This window comes from Pseudophryne corroboree, chromosome 4, assembly GCF_028390025.1.
Source record: "Pseudophryne corroboree isolate aPseCor3 chromosome 4, aPseCor3.hap2, whole genome shotgun sequence".
Taxonomy (NCBI): Eukaryota; Metazoa; Chordata; class Amphibia; order Anura; family Myobatrachidae; genus Pseudophryne; species Pseudophryne corroboree.
The window spans coordinates 450,663,299-450,682,919 of record NC_086447.1 but is presented as its reverse complement, the minus strand read 5'-3'; the positions used below and the strand labels follow the sequence as shown (position 1 = coordinate 450,682,919).

Genomic DNA, 19,621 nt, shown 5'->3' with positions numbered 1-19,621 from the left:
CTCTCAGGCTAGGCAAATGCTGCTGAATCTTTGTTTGTTAGTCAGTTCCAGAGAGTTAGCTAGTACTGTGTGACTTTGTATTTACTTGTTGCTTACTGCGAATAGGCCTTGGGATTCGGTACTTCATTCTGCCAATCCGGACCTAGCAGTAAGACTGGAGTCAGTTGTTTGACCTGCTGGGGTTCTTTTGCTATTCTGTGAACCCAGCAGGTTTGCGGCTGTACTCTCAGACCTGCTTGCTTAATCCTCCCTAACTGTGCAGGGCGTCCAGGTGTCAGTTTAGTGGCAGTAAGCTGAACCTGTGCCCTGCAAGTGGGGGTTAGGATTGTGGATACTCTCCTTGTGTCTATATTTCTATCTCTGACCAAGGAGTTTATTCCCACACCCGTTGGTAACCCTTTGGGGTTTTTTCTGTTGCTCTTAGCAACATCATTTCAGGTGCTCCACATGTTAAATCACTACACCTCGCTTCATTGTCCGCTCTATTCCATCTGAGCATTCCTGACACTAGGGAGACACCCAATTCCTGAGCCTTTGGGCTTCTCCGTTCACTTTGTGTTTATTAGTTATTCCATCACCTCCTGTGTATGTTATGTTATACTGTCTGTGAGTTCGTTTGCTTCGCTTCCCTCTCTGTTCATACACCGGTATACTCCTGTTAGCACTGGTGTGCGTAACAGTATGTCAAAACATACAAGCAGAGTGCTTTTGAGTTTGAGGTGGAATTATATAAATTTCATAGATCCTTACGCCTTAAAGTTTTTTTTGCTAGACAGACACAGATTGATTTGCCAGAAGCTCCAGCGCACTGGCAAGGGGCTAACCGCCACGTCCTGGGTCTCGGTGACTTCGTGTGACATCACGCAGCCGCCGCGGCCATCCCCCCAATGGTCCGGACATGCCTCCATTGTCCGGACCGCGCTCCGCCAACGACGGCACACCCCCTCCCGTCCCACAACCACCTCTGCCTGTCAATTAGGATTGGTAGATTATGTTGTTTTTTTTTTTATTATCCCTGTGAATAAGTGTGTGGGGACCCAGGACATTGTTTTGCCCATGGTCTACAATGCTGTTAAAACGGTCCTGGGAAATAAAACATTTGGGTATTTTTCTGAAATGATTAAAGTATGTTTGGTATTCTTACCTGCTTTATTATTGTTATATGTCACAGTTGTAGTCTGAAGATTGTGGCTGTGACAAGCAGCTTGTACAGGGGACAGCAGCTGGGGCAAGATGCGTTCTGGTTCAGATTTCACACTAATTTCCACAAGTATTCTGTCCACTCATATTGTTTAATGTGACTATATTAACTTTGCATCTCGTTATGCAAACCAATGCTGTTTATTAATGACTTATTAATACTAGCAGGTCAATAACGCTGCTGGGATAGGTATGTTTTGCCATGTCATGCCACTTTCTCTCTTACAACTGGAAGTTTTAAAAGATTTAATAATTGAGGTATTAAATGAATGTTCATTTATTTATTTTTTTATATATTTAGTTTCCCTGCACATGTGGAATGTCTCACACAAAGACAATGATGCTGGATGGAATTTATGGTGACCCGGACGCTAATAGTTTGGCTGGATACACCAAAAGCCAAATTGTAACAGAAGATGTGGAGAAACCGGACAAGATGGTGGTGCATTTGGCCTTAAGTCCAAATTCTAGTGCCTCCAAGAAGAAAGCACGAAAGGGCCATGTTGGCTTACGTTTAATGCAAAATACTCATGCAATTGACACGTATTCTAGGATGATATTCCCGGGTTCATTTATATTTTTTAATTTGATATACTGGTCTGTGTTTTGCTAGAGTTCGTTATAGAGAGCTCTATTTATCTTTTTATTCACCATGTGAATAATGGAAACGTGAGTTTGGGATATAGACTAATTGCCTTTGCCGCTGTATAAGTAACAAATGTCTCCACAAAATGCAATGAAACCAGCACATAGAACAATTTACTAAGTGGCACTTTACACAGCCCATAGAGTTTAAACTGCATTGCAAGAAGAGACGCATAGTTACATTACACCTTATACCAGCAACAATTGCTCTCATTTAGAAAAGCCTTTGTACTACGCAGTAGTCTTTTAAGATATCTGAATAATAATTTCATTATACTTATAACTTTTTCACAACATTCACTGCCCTGGTTGACTTAGGGGCAGATGTACTAAGCCGTGGAGAGAGATAAAGTATGAGCCAATCAGCTCCTAACTTCCATGTTACAGGGGGTTGGGTATGGGATACTGGCGGTCAGAATAACGACTCCGGCATCCAGGGCCGGTTCAAGGGCGCTCTGCGCCCCGGGCAGGAAAAGGGGCGTGGCCTAATACAGGGGGCATGGTCAGTTACGCCCCCTGTACATTGCTAGCGCTGCTTGAATGCTGAGCGGTGCGCGATGACGTCATCGCGCACCGCACAGCAAAATGTCCTCTCCATGAAGGGAAACTAGACGCTATGCGTCTAGTTCCCTTCGTGGAGAGGACCTTTGCTGTACGGTGCGCGATGACGTCATCGCGCACCGCTCAGCAAAGTTACTCTCCACGAAGGGAAACTAGACGCATAGCGTCTAGTTCCCTTCACAGGAGGCGGACGGGGACGGCAGCGGGCAGCGGAGGCGGACGGGGGACACAGCGGGCAGCAGTGGCGGATCTTAACACGGTGCGGCGCCCTCCGGATGGCGCCAGCGCCCTCCGGAAGGCGGCGCACCGGGCAAAAGTCCTGCTTGCCCGTGGCAAGATCCGCTACTGCCGGCATCCCAACTGCCATAATCCAGACATGTCTGAGCAACTAAACTAACCCTAACCCTTAGCCTACACCTTACTCTCCCATCCTGCAGCCTAACCCTAACCATCTCTTCCTGCAGCCTAACCCTAACCCTCCCCCTTGTGCCTAACCCTAAACCTTCCCCCGCAGCCTAGCCCTAACTCTCCCCCTAGTGCCTAATCCTAAACCTTCCCCCGCAGCCAAGCCCTAACCCTCCCAGGCATACTTACATTCAGGATTCCATCTGTTGTGATTCCAGTGACGGTATTCTTACAGGTGTTGTGATTCCGGCCCTGGTCTTCTAACCACCGACATCCAGTCTCTCGGGATGCCAACTACATCCCGTTACAGGCTGTGTTTGAAAAATGACAGGAGTTGACTGGTTGGTAGTTTATCTCTCTTCACTTTATCACTCTCCAAGGCTTAGTACATCTGTTCCATATTCCCTTGCTTGTGTTTTACTTTGGAATTTTTCAACACAAATAGTGCAAAATTATGCAGTAAGAATACTGGGGGGTGGGAGCTGTTTTAACAGTGGGCCTCATTCACCAGCAGATGCATTTGCATAGCTGCACGCAGGCAGCTTTACAAATGCGGCCACTGAAAACGTAAATGTAGAAGAAGAATGCATTTGCGATCCCAGCAATGTGACTGATGTCGCAGCCTGGGATCAACATCATGACTGATGTTCCTTGCAAATGGACAGCTGAGTAAGCCTCAATTTATGCAGGTTGGCCGACGCAGGGGGCCTTGCAAGGCCAATAAATTTGTGTCTTTAGACGCAGACCTTGGCCTCGCCTCTCCCAGAAAACCATTTCCGGCAACACTGGCAAATGCGACATAGGCTTACGTAGGGCTGTTTGCAATTACACATAACCCATTCTGCGTCTGTGCAGTTTCCTGATAATCGTGAAACTGAAGTAGATCACAGTTGCGATCCTTCCTGAATTAGCCCCATGTGCAAATTGGGTACTTTACTGTATTGAAATTTAATACATACTTATATTAAAAATATACACTGGAGTTTTGTTTAATTGAAACTACATAACAGAAATATAAGTGCAATTAATTATCCACATTGACGCATTGTTTTAACATCTAAAATTTGTAGATGGGTCAGAGGACGGTATCATCTCACTAAAACTTTATTTTACAAGCACTCACCATGTAATGTAAAATCTGCATTATTATGTGTAACCACAATAATGTGACTCTCAGCATATACAGTATAAAACTGCTTTGTCCTAATTTTGCATCTTTGTGTTGAGAGAAGCAATGTACTATGGCCCTCATTCCGAGTTGTTCGCTCGCAAGGCGATTTTAGCAGAGTTACACACGCTAAGCCGCCGCCTACTGGGAGTGAATCTTAGCTTCTTAAAATTGCGAACGATGTATTCGCAATATTGCGATTACTAACTACTTAGCAGTTTCAGAGTAGCTTCAGACTTACTCGGCATCTGCGATCAGTTCAGTGCTTGTCGTTCCTGGTTTGACGTCACAAACACACCCAGCGTTCGCCCAGACACTCCTCCGTTTCTCCAGCCACTCCTGCGTTTTTCCCGGAAACGGTAGCGTTTTCATCCACACGCCCATAAAACGCCGTGTTTCCGCCCAGTAACACCCATTTCCTGTCAATCACATTACGTTCGCCGGAGCGAAGAAAAAGCCGTGAGTAAAAAAACTATCTTCATAGCAAAATTACTTGGCGCAGTCGCAGTGCGAACATTGCGCATGCGTACTAAGCAGAAAAACGCTGCGATGCGAAGAAAATTACCGAGCGAACTACTCGGAATGAGGGCCAATGTTATTTGGAGCCATGCAGAAATTGCAACTGATGCTGTTGTCCCTGTTGAAACATTAAGTTAATAGCCTGGAGTATACTTACATTTGCAGAATAAACAACTTTAGTCTTTTGTTGCCTGGGGCAGCTGAAATAGCAAGAGGAATTATGCTTCTCTCATTCCTTCTACAAGTTTTATAATTATTTGAATATATGTGGTGTACAATATAAATATTTTTTGTTTAACCTCTATATCTGTTCATGACATTCTCAGAGTTCACAGTTTGATATTAGTGTGTATGTTATTTTACTAAGAAGTGACTTTTTTGCTCTGTATACCCTATTACATTTCAGTCTTTTTGCTAATTGGGCTACCCCTTTCACATCGCACAAATAACCCGGTACCGACACGGCATATTGCCGTGTCGAACCGGGTCAGTGTGCGATGTGAAAGCACACTGGGCGATTTAGCGGGTCGCCTGACCCGGTAAATCAACCCGGTAAAAAAGAAGGGTTTTACCCGGGTTGATTACCGGGTCAGGTGCGGTGTGAATGGGAGCCGTGTCGATGCGACATGGTTCCCATTCACAAGATAGGGAGAGGCGGCGCTGGAGATGAGCTCATCTCCCGACGCCGCCTCCACCCCCGCCCCTGCTGCTGCTGCGGCCTCCGTTGTCATGGCAACCGACCCGGTATATTGCCGGGTCGGGAAGCCTGCAACGGAGCGCAAATGCCGGATCCCACCCGGTAAGTACACGTTTGTCTTACCGGGTAGGACCCGGCATTTGCGGTGTGAATGCAGCATTACACACATTTTTTTTGTTCAAAAGGAAAAGTCATGATTTGTCACTGAGCTACAGTGCATCCAGAAAGTATTCACAGCGCTTCACTTTTTCCACATTTTGTTATGTTACAGCCTTTTTCCAAAATGGAATACATTTATTCCCCCCCCCCCCCCCCCCTCAAAATTCTACACACAATACCCCATAATGACAATGTTAGGTTTTTGCAAATTTATTAAAAATAAAAAACTGAAAAATCACGTATTCACAGCCTTTGCTCAATACTTTGTTGATACGCCTTTGGCAGCAAATACAGCCCCAAGTCTTTTTGAATATGAAGCCACAAGCTTGGCACACCTATCTTTGTGCAGTTTCGCCCATTCCTCTTTGCAGTACCTCTCAAGCTCCAACAGGTTGGATGGGAAGCGTCGGTGTACAGCCATTTTCAGATCTCTCCAGAGATATTCAATCGGATTCAAGTCTGGGCTCTGGCTGGGCCACTCAAGGACATTCACAGAGTTGTCCTGAAGCCACTCCTTTGATATCTTGACTGTGTGCTAAGGGTCATTGTCCTACTGAAAGATCAACCGTCGCCCCAGTCTGAGGTCAAGAGCGCTCTGGAACAGGTTTTCATCCAGGATGTCTCTGTACATTGATGCATTTATCTTTCCCTCAAGATAAAATATTAAAGATAAAATATTGTGGGCGCACCGAAAAAATACTTAATTAGCAGCTGCTGGTTTTGTAAAACACAATTTTATTCACAATATAGTTGAAAGTACAATTATCAATCCTTACACATCATAAAAAACTCTATTTAAAAATAGACACCTGTCTTAAACTGGAAACTTGCTAATATAGCATAAATTGCTGGTTAATTAGACATGGAATTGCATGCATGCACCGGGAATTAGTGATCACCGAATAATCCTGCACATAGAGCTCAAGCAGGATGTTAGTATAGCAAGGCAGTTCTTATCGTTAAGAGCCTGTTTATACTTCACCACCGTGAAGCTGATCCTGTGAAGTCCAGTTAGATATAGGAACACATACGTCCTCAGAGCGGGCAATGTCCACATCCGTATTACTGACCCATAAACATGTGATAGCAATCCTTTTTACTGACCAGTCCCAGACCTGCCGCACTGCGGCGGCTCTCCGTTAATTTATCCTGGCTTCCGGCTGCGTTCCACCTGCGTTCCACTGACGTGTGTAGGTCACCTGACGCGTTTCTCCGCCTCTACAGGTCATGGTCTGAGAGTCCTTCGGGTGCATTTTGGCAAACTCCAGGCAGGCTGCCATGTGCTTGTTACTAAGGAGTGGCTTCCGTCTGGCCACTCTACCATACAGGCCTGATTGGTGGATTGGTGGATTGCTGCAGAGATGGTTGTCCTTATGGAAGGTTCTCCTCTCTCCACAGAGGAATGCTGTAGCTCTGGCAGAGTGACCATCAGGTTCTTGATCACCTCCCTGACTAGGACCCTTCTCCCCCGATCATTCAGTTTAGACAGCCGACCAGCTCTAGGAAGACTCCTGGTGGTTCTGAACTTCTTCCATTTATGGATGATGGAGGCCACTGTGATCATTGGGACCTACAAAGCAGCAGATATTTTTCTGTACCCTTCCCCAGATTTGTGCCTCGAGACAATCCTGTCTCGGAAGTCTGCAGACAATTCCTTTGACTTCATGCTTGGTGTGTACTCAGACATGCACTGTCAAGTGTGGGACCTCATATAGACAGGTGTGTGCCTTCCCAAATCATGTCCAATCAACTGAATTTACCACAGGTGGACTCCAAGTAAGCTGTAGGAACATCCCAAGGATGATCAGTGGAAACAGGATGCACCTGAGCTCAATTTTGAGTTTCAGGACAAAGGCTGTGAATACTTATGTACATGTGATTTCTTAAATTTTTATATTTAATAAAGTTGCAAAAATCTAAAAAAAAAAACTTTTTTCACGTTGTCATTATGGGGTATTGTGTGTAGAATTTTGAGGGGAAAAAAATGAATTTATTCCATAAGGCTGTAACATAACAAAATGTGGAAAAAGTGAAGCGATGTGAATACTTTCTGGACAGGGTCAGACTGGCCCACAGGGAAACCACCGGTGGGCCCCACTGTCTGTGGGCCCTCCTCCTCCTCTAGGGATCAGGTTCCAGACTCTATCCTAGTGCACTTGAATTATGCATTATATTTATGTTAAATTATACTTCACAAGAATATGGTTTATTATATATTTAATACACAAAATGGAAAGCTGCTCAATCAGATTGTAATGTCACTCAGGTGCTAAAAGGGAGGGGTAATTCTGTGTAGGAAAAAACTGTGTTCCCTAATGCACACCGAGTGAAAAATATGACTACATAATAGTCAGATAATACGGAGATCTTAGTTGCGTATATCTGCAGATATAGGGTTAAGCCCCCAGGCCGATCGACAAGGCTTCTCCGTCACTGGGGGTCCCTAATACTAGGTATGGGTCCGGGGTGCAGGACCCCACGATGTCGGCACAGGTCGGCCACCCCAGGTCAGCACACAGGTGAAAATTAATAGGGGTTAATAAGAAGCACAGAAGTGCTATGTAAGTGGTGTGATTAAAATAATATATACAAAGTGATAGGGAAAATCATAAGTGTTAATAAAGTGTTAGGGTGTGCCGACCCGAAGCAGCCCAGCCATACCGACACAGGGGCCACCGCACCCCACACCCACCCCATAAATAATTACAAATATGTCTGGGTTAAATTCCCAGTGTAAGGCCACATGGTAATGGCTCCTACAGCATCTGAGAGCCAGCTTACCTGGGGATACCCCTGGCTTCCCCTATGGCACTTCTGGAGTCAGCAATCCCTTCTAATGCTGACCCATCTATGGCTCTCTAAATACAATACACAAAATGGAAAGCTGCTCAATCAGATTGTAATGGCACTCAGGTGCTAAAAGGGAGGGGTAATTCTGTGTAGGAAAAAACTGTGTTCCCTAATGCACACGAGTGAAAAATATTACTACATAATAGTCAGATAATACGGAGATCTTAGTTGCGTATATCTGCAGATATAGGGTTAAGCCCCCAGGCCGATCGACAAGGCTTCTCCGTCACCAAGGGGAACAGAACATGTACTCTGTAATGGTTAGCTAAACCTCTGTGGTGGCTGGCCACGCCCCAGTGGAACCTGGCCACACCCTTAAGCATGGACCCCTATAACTGCATTTCCCCGGTGGGCCCTTCATGCCCCAGTCCGACACTGTTTCCGGATGCACTGTAACAGGCGCATCAAACAAAGAAAAGAAGAAACAGGCAATGTTCAGCATCTCTGCATTTTTCATTGCATTCATATTTCATAAATGGTCTCCAGTGACTGCTTTAAGACCAAATGACTACTGGTAGCTGGAATCCAGCATATACAGTATGTAGCCATTCCTGAGAACAAATGCAATCCTTGATGTGAATAGAATTATTGCAATAATGGTGACATTTATAACAACAGTGTCACTTATGAAATTTATAATACAATTTTCGGCCATTGTAAACATTCCAGGCTCTGGGAATCAAATACTAACACCTTTATCTCTGGGATAATTGGGGCGCCATACAGTATAGAAACAATAGAAGACATTCATCTCTGTTTAATTTCAAGAAGTAATACTTCTATCTAAGTAAAAGAATGTGCTGTACAGAGATTTAATATAATAGCACAGTCAACTGTTGTTTATAAATATGTATATAGACTACTGCAAAAACTGCTCCAGAGCTATAGACCAAGGCAGAAATAAGCTTTTTGTTTGGAAAACTGATTCATTATTTATGTGTATATATTTAAAAGGTATAACGTTATGTATATATCGTGTACATTTCTTTTTTTATGTGAACTATGGCCCTCATTCCGAGTTGTTCGCTCGCTAGCCACTTTTCGCAGCAGTGCACACGCTAAGCCGTCGCCCTCTGGGAGTGAATCTTAGCTTAGCAGAATTGCGAACGAAGTATTCGCAATATTGCGAAAAGATTTTTCTTTGCAGTTTGAGTAGCTCGAGACTTACTCTTCCAGTGCGATCAGTTCAGTGCTTGTCGTTCCTGGTTTGACAACACAAACACACCCAGCGTTCGCCCAGACACTCCCCCGTTTCTCCAGCCACTCCCGCGTTTTTCCCAGAAACGGCAGCGTTTTTTCACACACTCCCATAAAACGGCCAGTTTTCCGCCCAGAAACACCCACTTCCTGTCGATCACACTACGATCAGCAGAACGAAGAAAAAACCTCGTAATGCCGTGAGTAAAATACCAAACTTCTTAGCAAATTTACTTGGCGCAGCCGCAGTGCGAACATTGCGCATGCGCAGTTAGCAGAAAATCGCACCGATGCGAAGGAAAATAACGAGCGAACAACTCGGAATGAGGGCCATTATTAAGATAACAGTGTTTGCTGTATACAAACTTATACTTTTAAATAAACATTGTTTAACTCCTAAAGCTATATGGATGATGAAACTTTTATCAATATAATAAAGTATATCTGACTTATTTGCAGAAGGTGTTTTATAAGGCATGGGTGTCAAACTTTGCTGAAATAAATGAATTGGTATTACTTGAAGCGCTGTGTGGTTCTCTTATGTCTGATGGCTACGAATTGTCATAGTATACTGCACATAGAATAAACATGAATAGATCATACTTGCCTACTCTCCTGGAAGCTACGGGAGGCTCACGTTTTTTGGGGTAGCCCCCCGCACCCCCGGAAGAGTAGGCAGGTCTCCCACATCCTGCTCGCACCCTAGTGATGCGAGCAGGATGCACAGATAATCTCCCCTATTCGCGGGTCCGTCGGGTGAGGAAAAACTGTGTCATTTTAGCCCCGCCCCCTTCCGAAGGACCCGCGAATCACGGCATTTTCCGATGTGGGGGCAGGGCTTGATGATGTCACGGTCCACCCCCGCCCGCGGAAGACTCCTGCAGCATCTTCTCCCGGAGAGGAGAAATCTAATGTAGGCAAGTATGGAATAGATACAGTACATAGTATAGTCTAGACAATATGGATCCCAGTGTGAACAGTCAAAATGCCTTGTGGGAAAAGATGACCTTACACCCCAGTTTTTGCACCCTGCACCACCCTAAATTTACAGTAACAACCACTCTTACCCATATTCCCAGCACTCAACCCCTGCTTACTTTACCAGGCTGTCAGACCCCCCTGCCCATCAAAGCCCCCGCCTGTATGCTGTCGCCTCCCAAGCCCTGCACATGCAAAATACAACCACCGCCTCCTTACCGCCACCCACCTGCTGCACATGCCCAGTTGTTAGGGGGGAGGGGGGGTTTCATACCTCGAGTTGTACAGGTCCCCAGGGAGCCGGGAGCCAGGGTCGCAGTTCACTTCTGCTCATGGGGAAACAGTTCACACTCACACTCTTGAATTGTTATTAAAAAGGATTTGTTTAAAATAACAAGCTGTAAAAACGATAAATGAAGATGTCATGCTATTATTATTACCCTGAAATGATGGGTCTTCCTGAGGTGGAAAGGCATCTTTATGAATTTTGGGGAGGATTTAAGTAGTGGAAACAGATGGACTTTTCAGTTGTAAAAAAATCTGCTTCTTCCTTCGACATGAAGAGCTAGATGCATCATCGCTAAAAATGGAAAGAGAAAAAGCACCAGCCAATCAGCTCCTAGCTACCATGTCACAGGGCCTGTTTGAAAAATGACAGTTAGGAGCTGATTGGCTGGCAGTTTATAACTTTCCATTTTATCACTCTCCAAGCTATGAAGCATCTAGCAAAGCTTTTTGCTGAGCTGATTAACTTAGCTCTGACTTCCAAAAGATCAACCAATCAGCTCCCAACTGTCATTTTTTAAACACCGCCAGTAACCAGGGACACATTTTCCATTAGGCACATGAGGCACATCATTTTAAGCAACATTTAAAAACACTGGCACCTTGCCCTCCATTTTGGTGGGCCAATCACTGCCAGCCTTTGTGGTGGGGCATATATCACACTGCCTTAGCCACAGCTCTTAGTTTGGGGTATTTGGGTAATACTGCACTATTCCTTTGTCATGGATGCTGCCTGTAGTCCTGTCATTGGGTACATTTGGGATCCCATGTTCAGACCTTGCTACTCCCCCTGTTGTCGCATCTCACTTGCTTGTGATGTTATGGTTCCTTTAGCCTGGTAAGATTTAGACTTAACCATGGAGGCAGATGCATAACAAGGGTGGAAAGCAGGGTATGTATCCTCTGTGCCAGATCCAGATGTGTGTATGTTTGGTGCTGGTGCAACAGATCCCTCCCCTGTCATTTTTTTATTACCTTCACCTAAATCCTCTACTGATTGCTATATCAGCAATGTGAGCCAGGCAGGAGATGTCCAGTAGGTTTCATCAACACACCACAGAGCTTACTTTCACTTCCTCCCTGAGGCTGAGCAGCTGCAGAGGAAGCCAGGATGAGCAAGTAGAGCTACAGCAGGACCCTGCCCCAGCAACACAGTCTGATTCACAGGATGATAGAAAGAGGATAAGGGGGGACAGATAAATATGGGGAGCGGGGGGCTCAGGGTTGATAACACTGTTATGCAGGGGAGGCTGATACATATGGAAACACTAGTTTGCAGGAAAGTATGCTGAATCCCATTGTTCTAGGGAAAAGGATTGCCACCTAGCAACAGCTGGTTGGTTAGGTGCAAGCCTCCCGACATGAAGGTAAAGTAAAATAAAACTTGCACTACCCTCCTCCACAGTTGGGGGAGTGGGGAAGAGCCACAGGTCTTGGACGAGCATCACAGCTGGTCACGTGTGCGCACACTGGGCACGTGCACGCACCTGGTATAAAGCGCTAAGCCCCGCCCCTTGACTCAGATTTTACGGGAGCATACAGATGACAATCCCAACTAGAACAACAGTGAGAATGGGAATGGTGAGATCACCCTAACTCCTGTAGCCTAGTAACAAAGGAGACAGGAGACTATGTTGATGCAGAAAGAAGTACGTTTACTAGAAATGATCAAACTATAGTATAAGGTAATAAGGAAACCAACTGGGAATGGCTGAAGAATGAACTGTTTTGTTGCCTTGAAATCAGGAACATAATCTAAACTCCCACGAACTTGCGGTGACCATAGGAGATAAAGGTGAAGCTACTTCTGACCCTTAGGTAGTTGAGCCGGTGGTTGCTTCTTCTGACCTTTTGGTGCACCTTAAATCAAAGGAAAGATCATGTATACCTACTGACTGATGTTAGAGAGTACAACCAACAGACCTAGCAAGGTATAGGGTGGGTATGGTGGGAGCTGTTGCTAGGTGGCAACCCTATTCCCTAGAACAAAGAGGGTTTGCAGATCATAGGTTCTTGCAAACTAATGTTTCTTCATCGGGAGGCTTGCCGCCTAGCAACAGTTGATGGGTAGACCTGGTAGTTGCTCTAAGGAATTCTATCCTTTGGGTATTGGAAGGCATCCAATAATGTTTAACGAAGGTACGAGTGGATGACCAATGTACGGCTTGTAGGGAGGCCAATCCCGGGCCATTTTTTCAATCCCGGGTATCGGGATTGAAAAAATGGTCAATCCCAGGATTGCCTTTTCTCTATGTAGCCGTCCCCTCGCCCCGCCCACTCCGCACACATAACTCCCATACTTCGCAGGCGGGCCGGTGGAGTACTTCATCTTCTCTCTCCCAGCAGAGGGTGACGGTGCAGCGTTACCTCTCACTACCATGTCTCGCTTCGCTGGGGAGGCGAGAGGAGGAAGCCGGGCAGCGTCTGAGCGTCCTGAGGACGCTCAACTCTGACCCCACAATCCCCGGGATTGGAGCTTCCAGTCCCGGGATTGAATCCCAGCCGTTTTTGGGCCTAAATGCTGGATCCCACCAATCCCGGAATTGGCCTCCCTAACGGCTTGCATTATGGACTGTAATATAAGCCTCTAATGGCTGCTGAAGTGACAGTGGCACCACGAAGGGAGTGACCTTTGAAGAGGGAGGTGTCTATCCCTGAATCTGCATGGCAAAAACTATCCAGCCGCTGATCGTGAAAGGTCTGGCAGGATAAAAGGGTTTACGGCATGTGATAAACAGGTTAGAAATGTTGTTCATCAGTTGAGCTGTGAATGTAAGGTAAATAGATAGGCATTAGTCTATGCAAAAATCAGTATCCAACTGGTCCCTGACTAGATCGAATTCCACTAGGGGGATTTACATGGAAGTGGTCTTTGTGTGTGCTCTTAGGACAATATAGAAACCCACTGGAGTGGGTGTCATCTAGGGTTCAGATGTGTGTATTAAAGAAAGTTTGGCTACTCTGGCTGCAAACACCAGTGCTAACAGTGAAGCTGCAATTTAGGCTGCGCTAGATTGTTTATCTGAAATAACAATAATATCTGATAATTCAATATTTAATTAAAAAGGAGTATATTTAATATAGGAATATAAACCATCAATGGTAGTTCCAAATAATAACATTAAAAAAGTACACATGATAGAATCAATAAAACCAGGGTTACCCATAGGCCAGGAGTTTAGATGGTATTGAATTAGAAATTTGAAAAAGCTGCCATCCTAGTGCAGCGAAACGCGTCAGGCTACAGGGACCCACGCCAGGAACTTTGCTTGATACGTCCGGACCATCCCCTACCACATTCCAGCACAAAGATCCATACTGGAAGGTGTCTGCTATTTGGCTGAACTGTCGAACTTTGTCTACCGCACTGCATGAGGAGCTCATCACTTACCATCTTGGAGCAACGCATCCTCTAGCGGTAAAAGCCATAAATTTGGATATATACACCTCCTAAAATCTGTAGTTGCTGGACATATTAACTATTAGGGGAACAAATTTGGAACGGACTTTCCTAATTCAATACCATCTAAACTCCTGGCCTATGGGTAACCCTGGTTTTATTGATTCTATCATGTGTACTTTTTAAATGTTATTATTTGGAACTACCATTGATGGTTTATATTCCTATATTAAATATACTCCTTTTTAATTAAATATTGAATTATCAGATATTATTGTTATTTCAGATAAACAATCTAGCGCAGCCTAAATTGCTTCTTTTGTATATCTCTTGTGGGAGTGACTTCCCGTTTTTCATGGTTGCTGCTTGACAGAGCACCCCATATCCAAGCGCCCGAGAACTTTGGATTATTCCTCTCTTCCACACTAACAGTGAAGCTAGCTTTCTTGAAAGATCAGAGATGTAATGGAAGGAATAGTGGCTTAGAAGCTTAGAAAAGTATTAATGTCCCACGTAGAAGAGTATTGTGGGCACAGGCGACCAGACAACAAAATACCTTCAAGTAATCTAAGGAATAGCTTGTTATCTGTGAGGCCTGGAATAAGGAGAGTCAGGGCAGAGTCATAGGAACGTATCGTGGCAGAAGCCAGGCCTGACTCGAACTTAGTGACCAGGAAATTCAGGACAAAGGACTTAATTTAAGGTTGATTGCAAAACAACATTTTCCTCTAATGGCCAAAACCATGTGCACTGCAGGTTGGGCAGATATAACATGTGCAGAGAGAATTATATTTGGGTGGGGTGTGTTCAAACTGAAATCTAAATTGCAGTGTAAAAATAAAGCAGCCAGTATTTACCCTGCTCAGAAACAAAATAACCCACCCAAATCTAACTCTCTCTGCATATGTTATATCTGCCCCACCTGCAGTGCACATGGCTTTGCCCATTAGAGGAAAATGTTGTTTTGCAATCAACCTTGAATTAGGCCCTAAATTAGGCTCAGAAATAGAGCTCGAAAATGGAGCCTGAGAGCCTGCCAAGAAATAAACCTGTCTATAATGGACTGGTATCTGGATCTTGTTCTGGGTCTAAGTGAAGCGTAAGTGAAGTGTAAGGCCATGGAAGAAGCTGAGAGGTTAGTGGTGGTCAACAACTGAGCTATTCACAGTTAATGCGGGAACTCCTTTAGAAGGTTTGTAGTGCCCTGGAATCTGTCTTTGGACATGTCCAGGGGATGCTTAGGTCCCTGGGAGCGGGCAATGGAAGGGCTGTCCAACTGTGAATCTTCTTGGGGTTAAAAGGATTTTGTGTGTCCAAACCAAAGCCTGATGAAGAAGTAATGAGAGAAGGATCTGAGACTGTCTGCATATGAGGGAAGCATGGAGAAAATCTGGTTCTAAGGATCTCAACAAGAATTGGTACTCGAGGGTTTGGGATAAAAAGTCTTGAATGTCCCTTCACTTGTCTGGGGGAACTGCAATTGATAAAGAAGGGGTATATATCAAAAATCCCAGGAAGACCATTGACTGGGAAGGTGTTAATATAGATTTGTCGAGATTTATGATAAACCCAGAGGAGTGACAGGCTGAGAGGTGGTTGATAGACAGTTAAAAGGTTAACTTTCAATATGTCGACACCATAGGTTCAACAGTCACAAGGTTGAGAGTCAAAAGGTCAACAGGGTGAAAATGTCGACAGTCAAAAGGTCAATAGGGTTGAAAGGTCGACATATGGTGGACACATGTTTTTTTTAGGGTTTTTCCCCATTTTTACAACTTTTGCTGCATTTACTATCCATGTCACAAACTATTACCTTTAGGAACCTTGTGGCAGAGAGTGAGCCACCGAGCCCACGAGGGGATGCATTTAACAAATTTGCTGTCCATGTCACAAACTGTTACTTATAGTCATCTTGTGGCGAGCGAAGCGGAGCAGAGCGATCCACTGAGCCCGAAGTGTGTCAAGCGAAGCAAGCCTGCGAGGGGATATATTTCAACAAATTTGGGTAGAAAATGTTTAAAACCACAAAATAACCCCCAAATTTATTTTGTGTGTCGACCTTTTGACCATGTCGATCTGTTGACTGTCGACCTTTTGACCCAGTAAATCCTAATGACTGCCTATCTTTTTAATGTCTATCTTCTGTATCACACCTGACAGAATAAGCTCATTGTGGAGTAAAAGGGACTCCAGGTCTGAGTAGACTACCAGGAGATCATCTAGGTAGATTATACAGAAGACTCTGACGAAGGTGAGTGACCACTGCCTTCATGAGGCGTGTGAAGGGGCATTGGGTAGCCCGAAAACCATGACAGAGGACGAAAGTCAAAAGTCTCCTGTGATTTGGATGTACTTGAATTGTCCTCCATAAGGTCTGTTTTGATTTTTTTTTTTAATCTCGGCGCGCAGGAAAGGTACGTCTGCTAAGCCCTCCATACGGAAAGATCATGGTTTTATATACTGGTTTAGAGATTTGACATTTAAGACTGGTCTGTATGAACCATTCTCTATCTTGACAGGGAAAAGGTGACTGACCCAGCCCTTCTTGGAAGTGTCTGCCAACTACAGTATATTTTTCTTTGCTGCAGGGCAAGGGTTAGGACCCATCTAATAAAAGACTAGAGTTTTTTTATAATAGGGAAATATCTGGCATGGAAAATGGAAAAGGAGGAGGGACAGACCTTTTTCCATGATCTTTGGCAATCACTTGTCTGTGGTGATCTGCCACCAGGAAGCTATTGTACAGGAAAGACAAGGAGGAAGTCGTAAAGGTAAACAATTTACCATATCCTCTGTCATTTCTGGAGGCATATGCGATGCCAGACACTGTGCAATCTGTGTCTAAGATAGACCTTCTCTGGGAGCTCTGTGGGTGACCTGCTGGTCTCGGGTTGAACTGCTGGCCTCCGCAAAACGACCCTCCTGACAATAGGACCATTTGGAGGGCTGAGGGCCCTTAATGTCAGCAAAGGATTTGCAGGCTTTATAGTGGGGCAAACATGGTTAGAATCTGTAAGATTGAGATCATCTACTGGCCTGGAAGCTAGATTAGTCAGACCCGCACTAGCCAGCCATCAAGTTTTGCGGGAATTGGATATGAAATCAAATGTCTGGCCACTCATCAAGGTAGCCCTGCTAATAGCTTTTAAGAGGGCCATCTTGGAAGCTATCAGGGAATCTAGGGAGCCTACCGAGACCTCTTCTTTTTCTTCCTTGTCCAGGACAATTAATAGGAGACCGGCAGCATCCGAAACTTTAAACTGAAATTTTCTCAGTAATTTATAGATAGAATCATGCTGGGCCTTATCCCCAATGAGTGAAATGAGAGCTGGATCAATGCCCGGTGCAAATTGGGCAGGAATGTCTAGGATGCCAGTATGATTAAGGAGATCCATCTCATCTTCTTTATTAAGAGCCATTCGAAAGGCTAATTGAGCAAAGTGGTGTACCTGAGAGTGCTCACTCAAGGCCCAGTGAGATGAATATATTTCAGATGACATCATTCTGCCTACTTAGGCTACTCGGGCCATTTGCAAATCACTATACTCGCCTCTGCAAGAGGATGCACTAGTTCTAGTTGCCTGACTCCCAATCTACTGGTGAATAAGTAGCGTCCTTGTATGAGTGAGATAGGAGGAGCATTATATGGTGGTGACTAGCCCCCTTATGAGTGCGCTTTTGTGCAGAGTGCCGATCAGAGGCCAGGAATATGTACTGGTTGTGGGCAGGAGAGAGCGGTCTGCTGTGGATCTTAGAGGTATTTCAGCTAGTGGTAATACCAGGGTTTGTCCTGAACAGGCAAATCTAGAAGAAACACAGGCCCTCATTCCGAGTTGATCGGTCGCAAGGCGAATTTAGCAGAGTTACACACGCTAAGCCTACGCCTACTGGGAGTGTATCTTAGCATCCTAAAATTGCGACCGATGTATTCGCATTATTGCGATCACAAACTACTTAGCAGTTTTAGAGTAGCTCCACACTTACTCTGCCTGTGCGATCAGTTCAGTGCTTGTCGTTCCTGGATTGACGTCAGAAACACACCCAGCGTTCGCTCATACACTCCCCCGTTTCTCCGGCCACTCCTGCGTTTTTTCCGGAAACGGTAGCGTTTTCATCCACACGCCCCTAAAACGCTGTGTTTCCGCCCAGTAACACCCATTTCCTGTCAATCACACTACGATCGCCGGAGCGAAGAAAATGCCGTGAGTAAAAATCCTATCTTCATAGCAAAGTTACTTGGCGCAGTCGCAGTGCGACTATTGCGCATGCGCACTAAGCGAAATTTCACTGCGATGCGATGAAAAATAACGAGCGATCAACTCGGAATGAGGGCCACAGTAAATATGTTTCTTTTTATAAGTGCATTTTCTCACTACTCTGTGAGAATACGCAGGAGAGGAAGGAGTCTCATCCTGACTGATTTCCCCCTCCTCTGAGGTGTCCCTGCTGTCCTTCGACCTGACACGGTTCATTAACTTTCTTCTTTTAAATATAATTTCCTCATCTGAGGAAGAACTATCAGCAGCCTCATCCAGGTTATACCTGGAGGGCTGCCTATCTCTTTTGCTGTGTGTTGGGGACAATAATAGAGTGTCTGTAGCAGACACAGACACTGTGGGGTATATTTACTAAAAATCGTATTTCTGCCGATTTCAGCAGAGATCAATCTCAGCTGACATCGGCAGTGTGAGATTGCAACTTTTTGAAACAAAAAACATGGTAATTTACTAAACTACCGTGTTTTTTCAATACGAGTTCACCGATGTCGATGAAATTCGTATTGCCGGCAGTGTTTTACAGCGGAGAATAGTAAAACACTGCCGGACTTAACACAGTGAAGTCCAGCCGAATCAGTGTGATCTGTGCAGGGCTTCATTGTGTACATCACTGAAATAGTTAAAATCAGAAAGCAAATTGCTCCTAAGCATAATCAGCCTCGGGCTCTTTGAGCCGGTCTTGGTTGTTAAAATACTGGGGGAAAATGCGTAGGGATCCCCAGTATTTATACAACCAGCATCGGACTCTTGGTACGGTCCTGGTTCCAAAAATATGGGGTACAAAAGACATAGGGGGTCCCCCGTATTTTTGAAACCAGCATCGGGCTCCACTAGCCAAGGAGATAATGCCACAGCCGGGGAACACATTTATGTTGGTCCCTGCGGCTGTGGCCTTACCCCCCCCCCCAACTAGTCACCCCTGGCCGTGTTTCCCTGGAAAGTGGGGAACCCATAAATCAAGGGGTCCCCCTTTCCAGGCACCCAAGGGCCTGAGGTGAAGCCCGAGGCTGTCCCCAGCACCCCTGGGCGGTGGGTGTCTGGGCTTATAGCCAATAGTGTGTAAAAAAAAAGAATATTGTCTTTTGCTGTGGAACTATAAGTCCCAGTAAGGAATTACCATGCCTGCTGGTACCTGTAGTTCCACAACATTAGAAATACCCCCCAAAAAAGACACAACAAACACACCGTGATAGTACAAGTTTATTTAAACAAACATGCACGCTTATACACTCACACATAATTACCCAGTGTCCCACGGAGCTCATCGGTCCCCTTGTCAA

At 45.0% G+C, this 19,621-nt stretch overlaps 1 protein-coding gene across 1 annotated transcript in view; it reads left to right on the top strand.

Annotated features, from left to right (window-relative positions):
• Positions 1 to 2,352, top strand: part of LOC134909749 (gamma-aminobutyric acid receptor subunit rho-2-like) — a 206,631-nt gene extending 204,279 nt beyond the window's left edge. Inside the window, exon 9 of the mRNA XM_063916972.1 lies at positions 1,502 to 2,352. Within this exon, the coding sequence (XP_063773042.1) occupies positions 1,502 to 1,813 (312 nt within the window). The 3' untranslated portion in view covers positions 1,814 to 2,352. The remainder of the gene's footprint in view (positions 1 to 1,501) is intronic.
• The last annotated feature ends 17,269 nt before the right edge of the window (positions 2,353 to 19,621 follow it).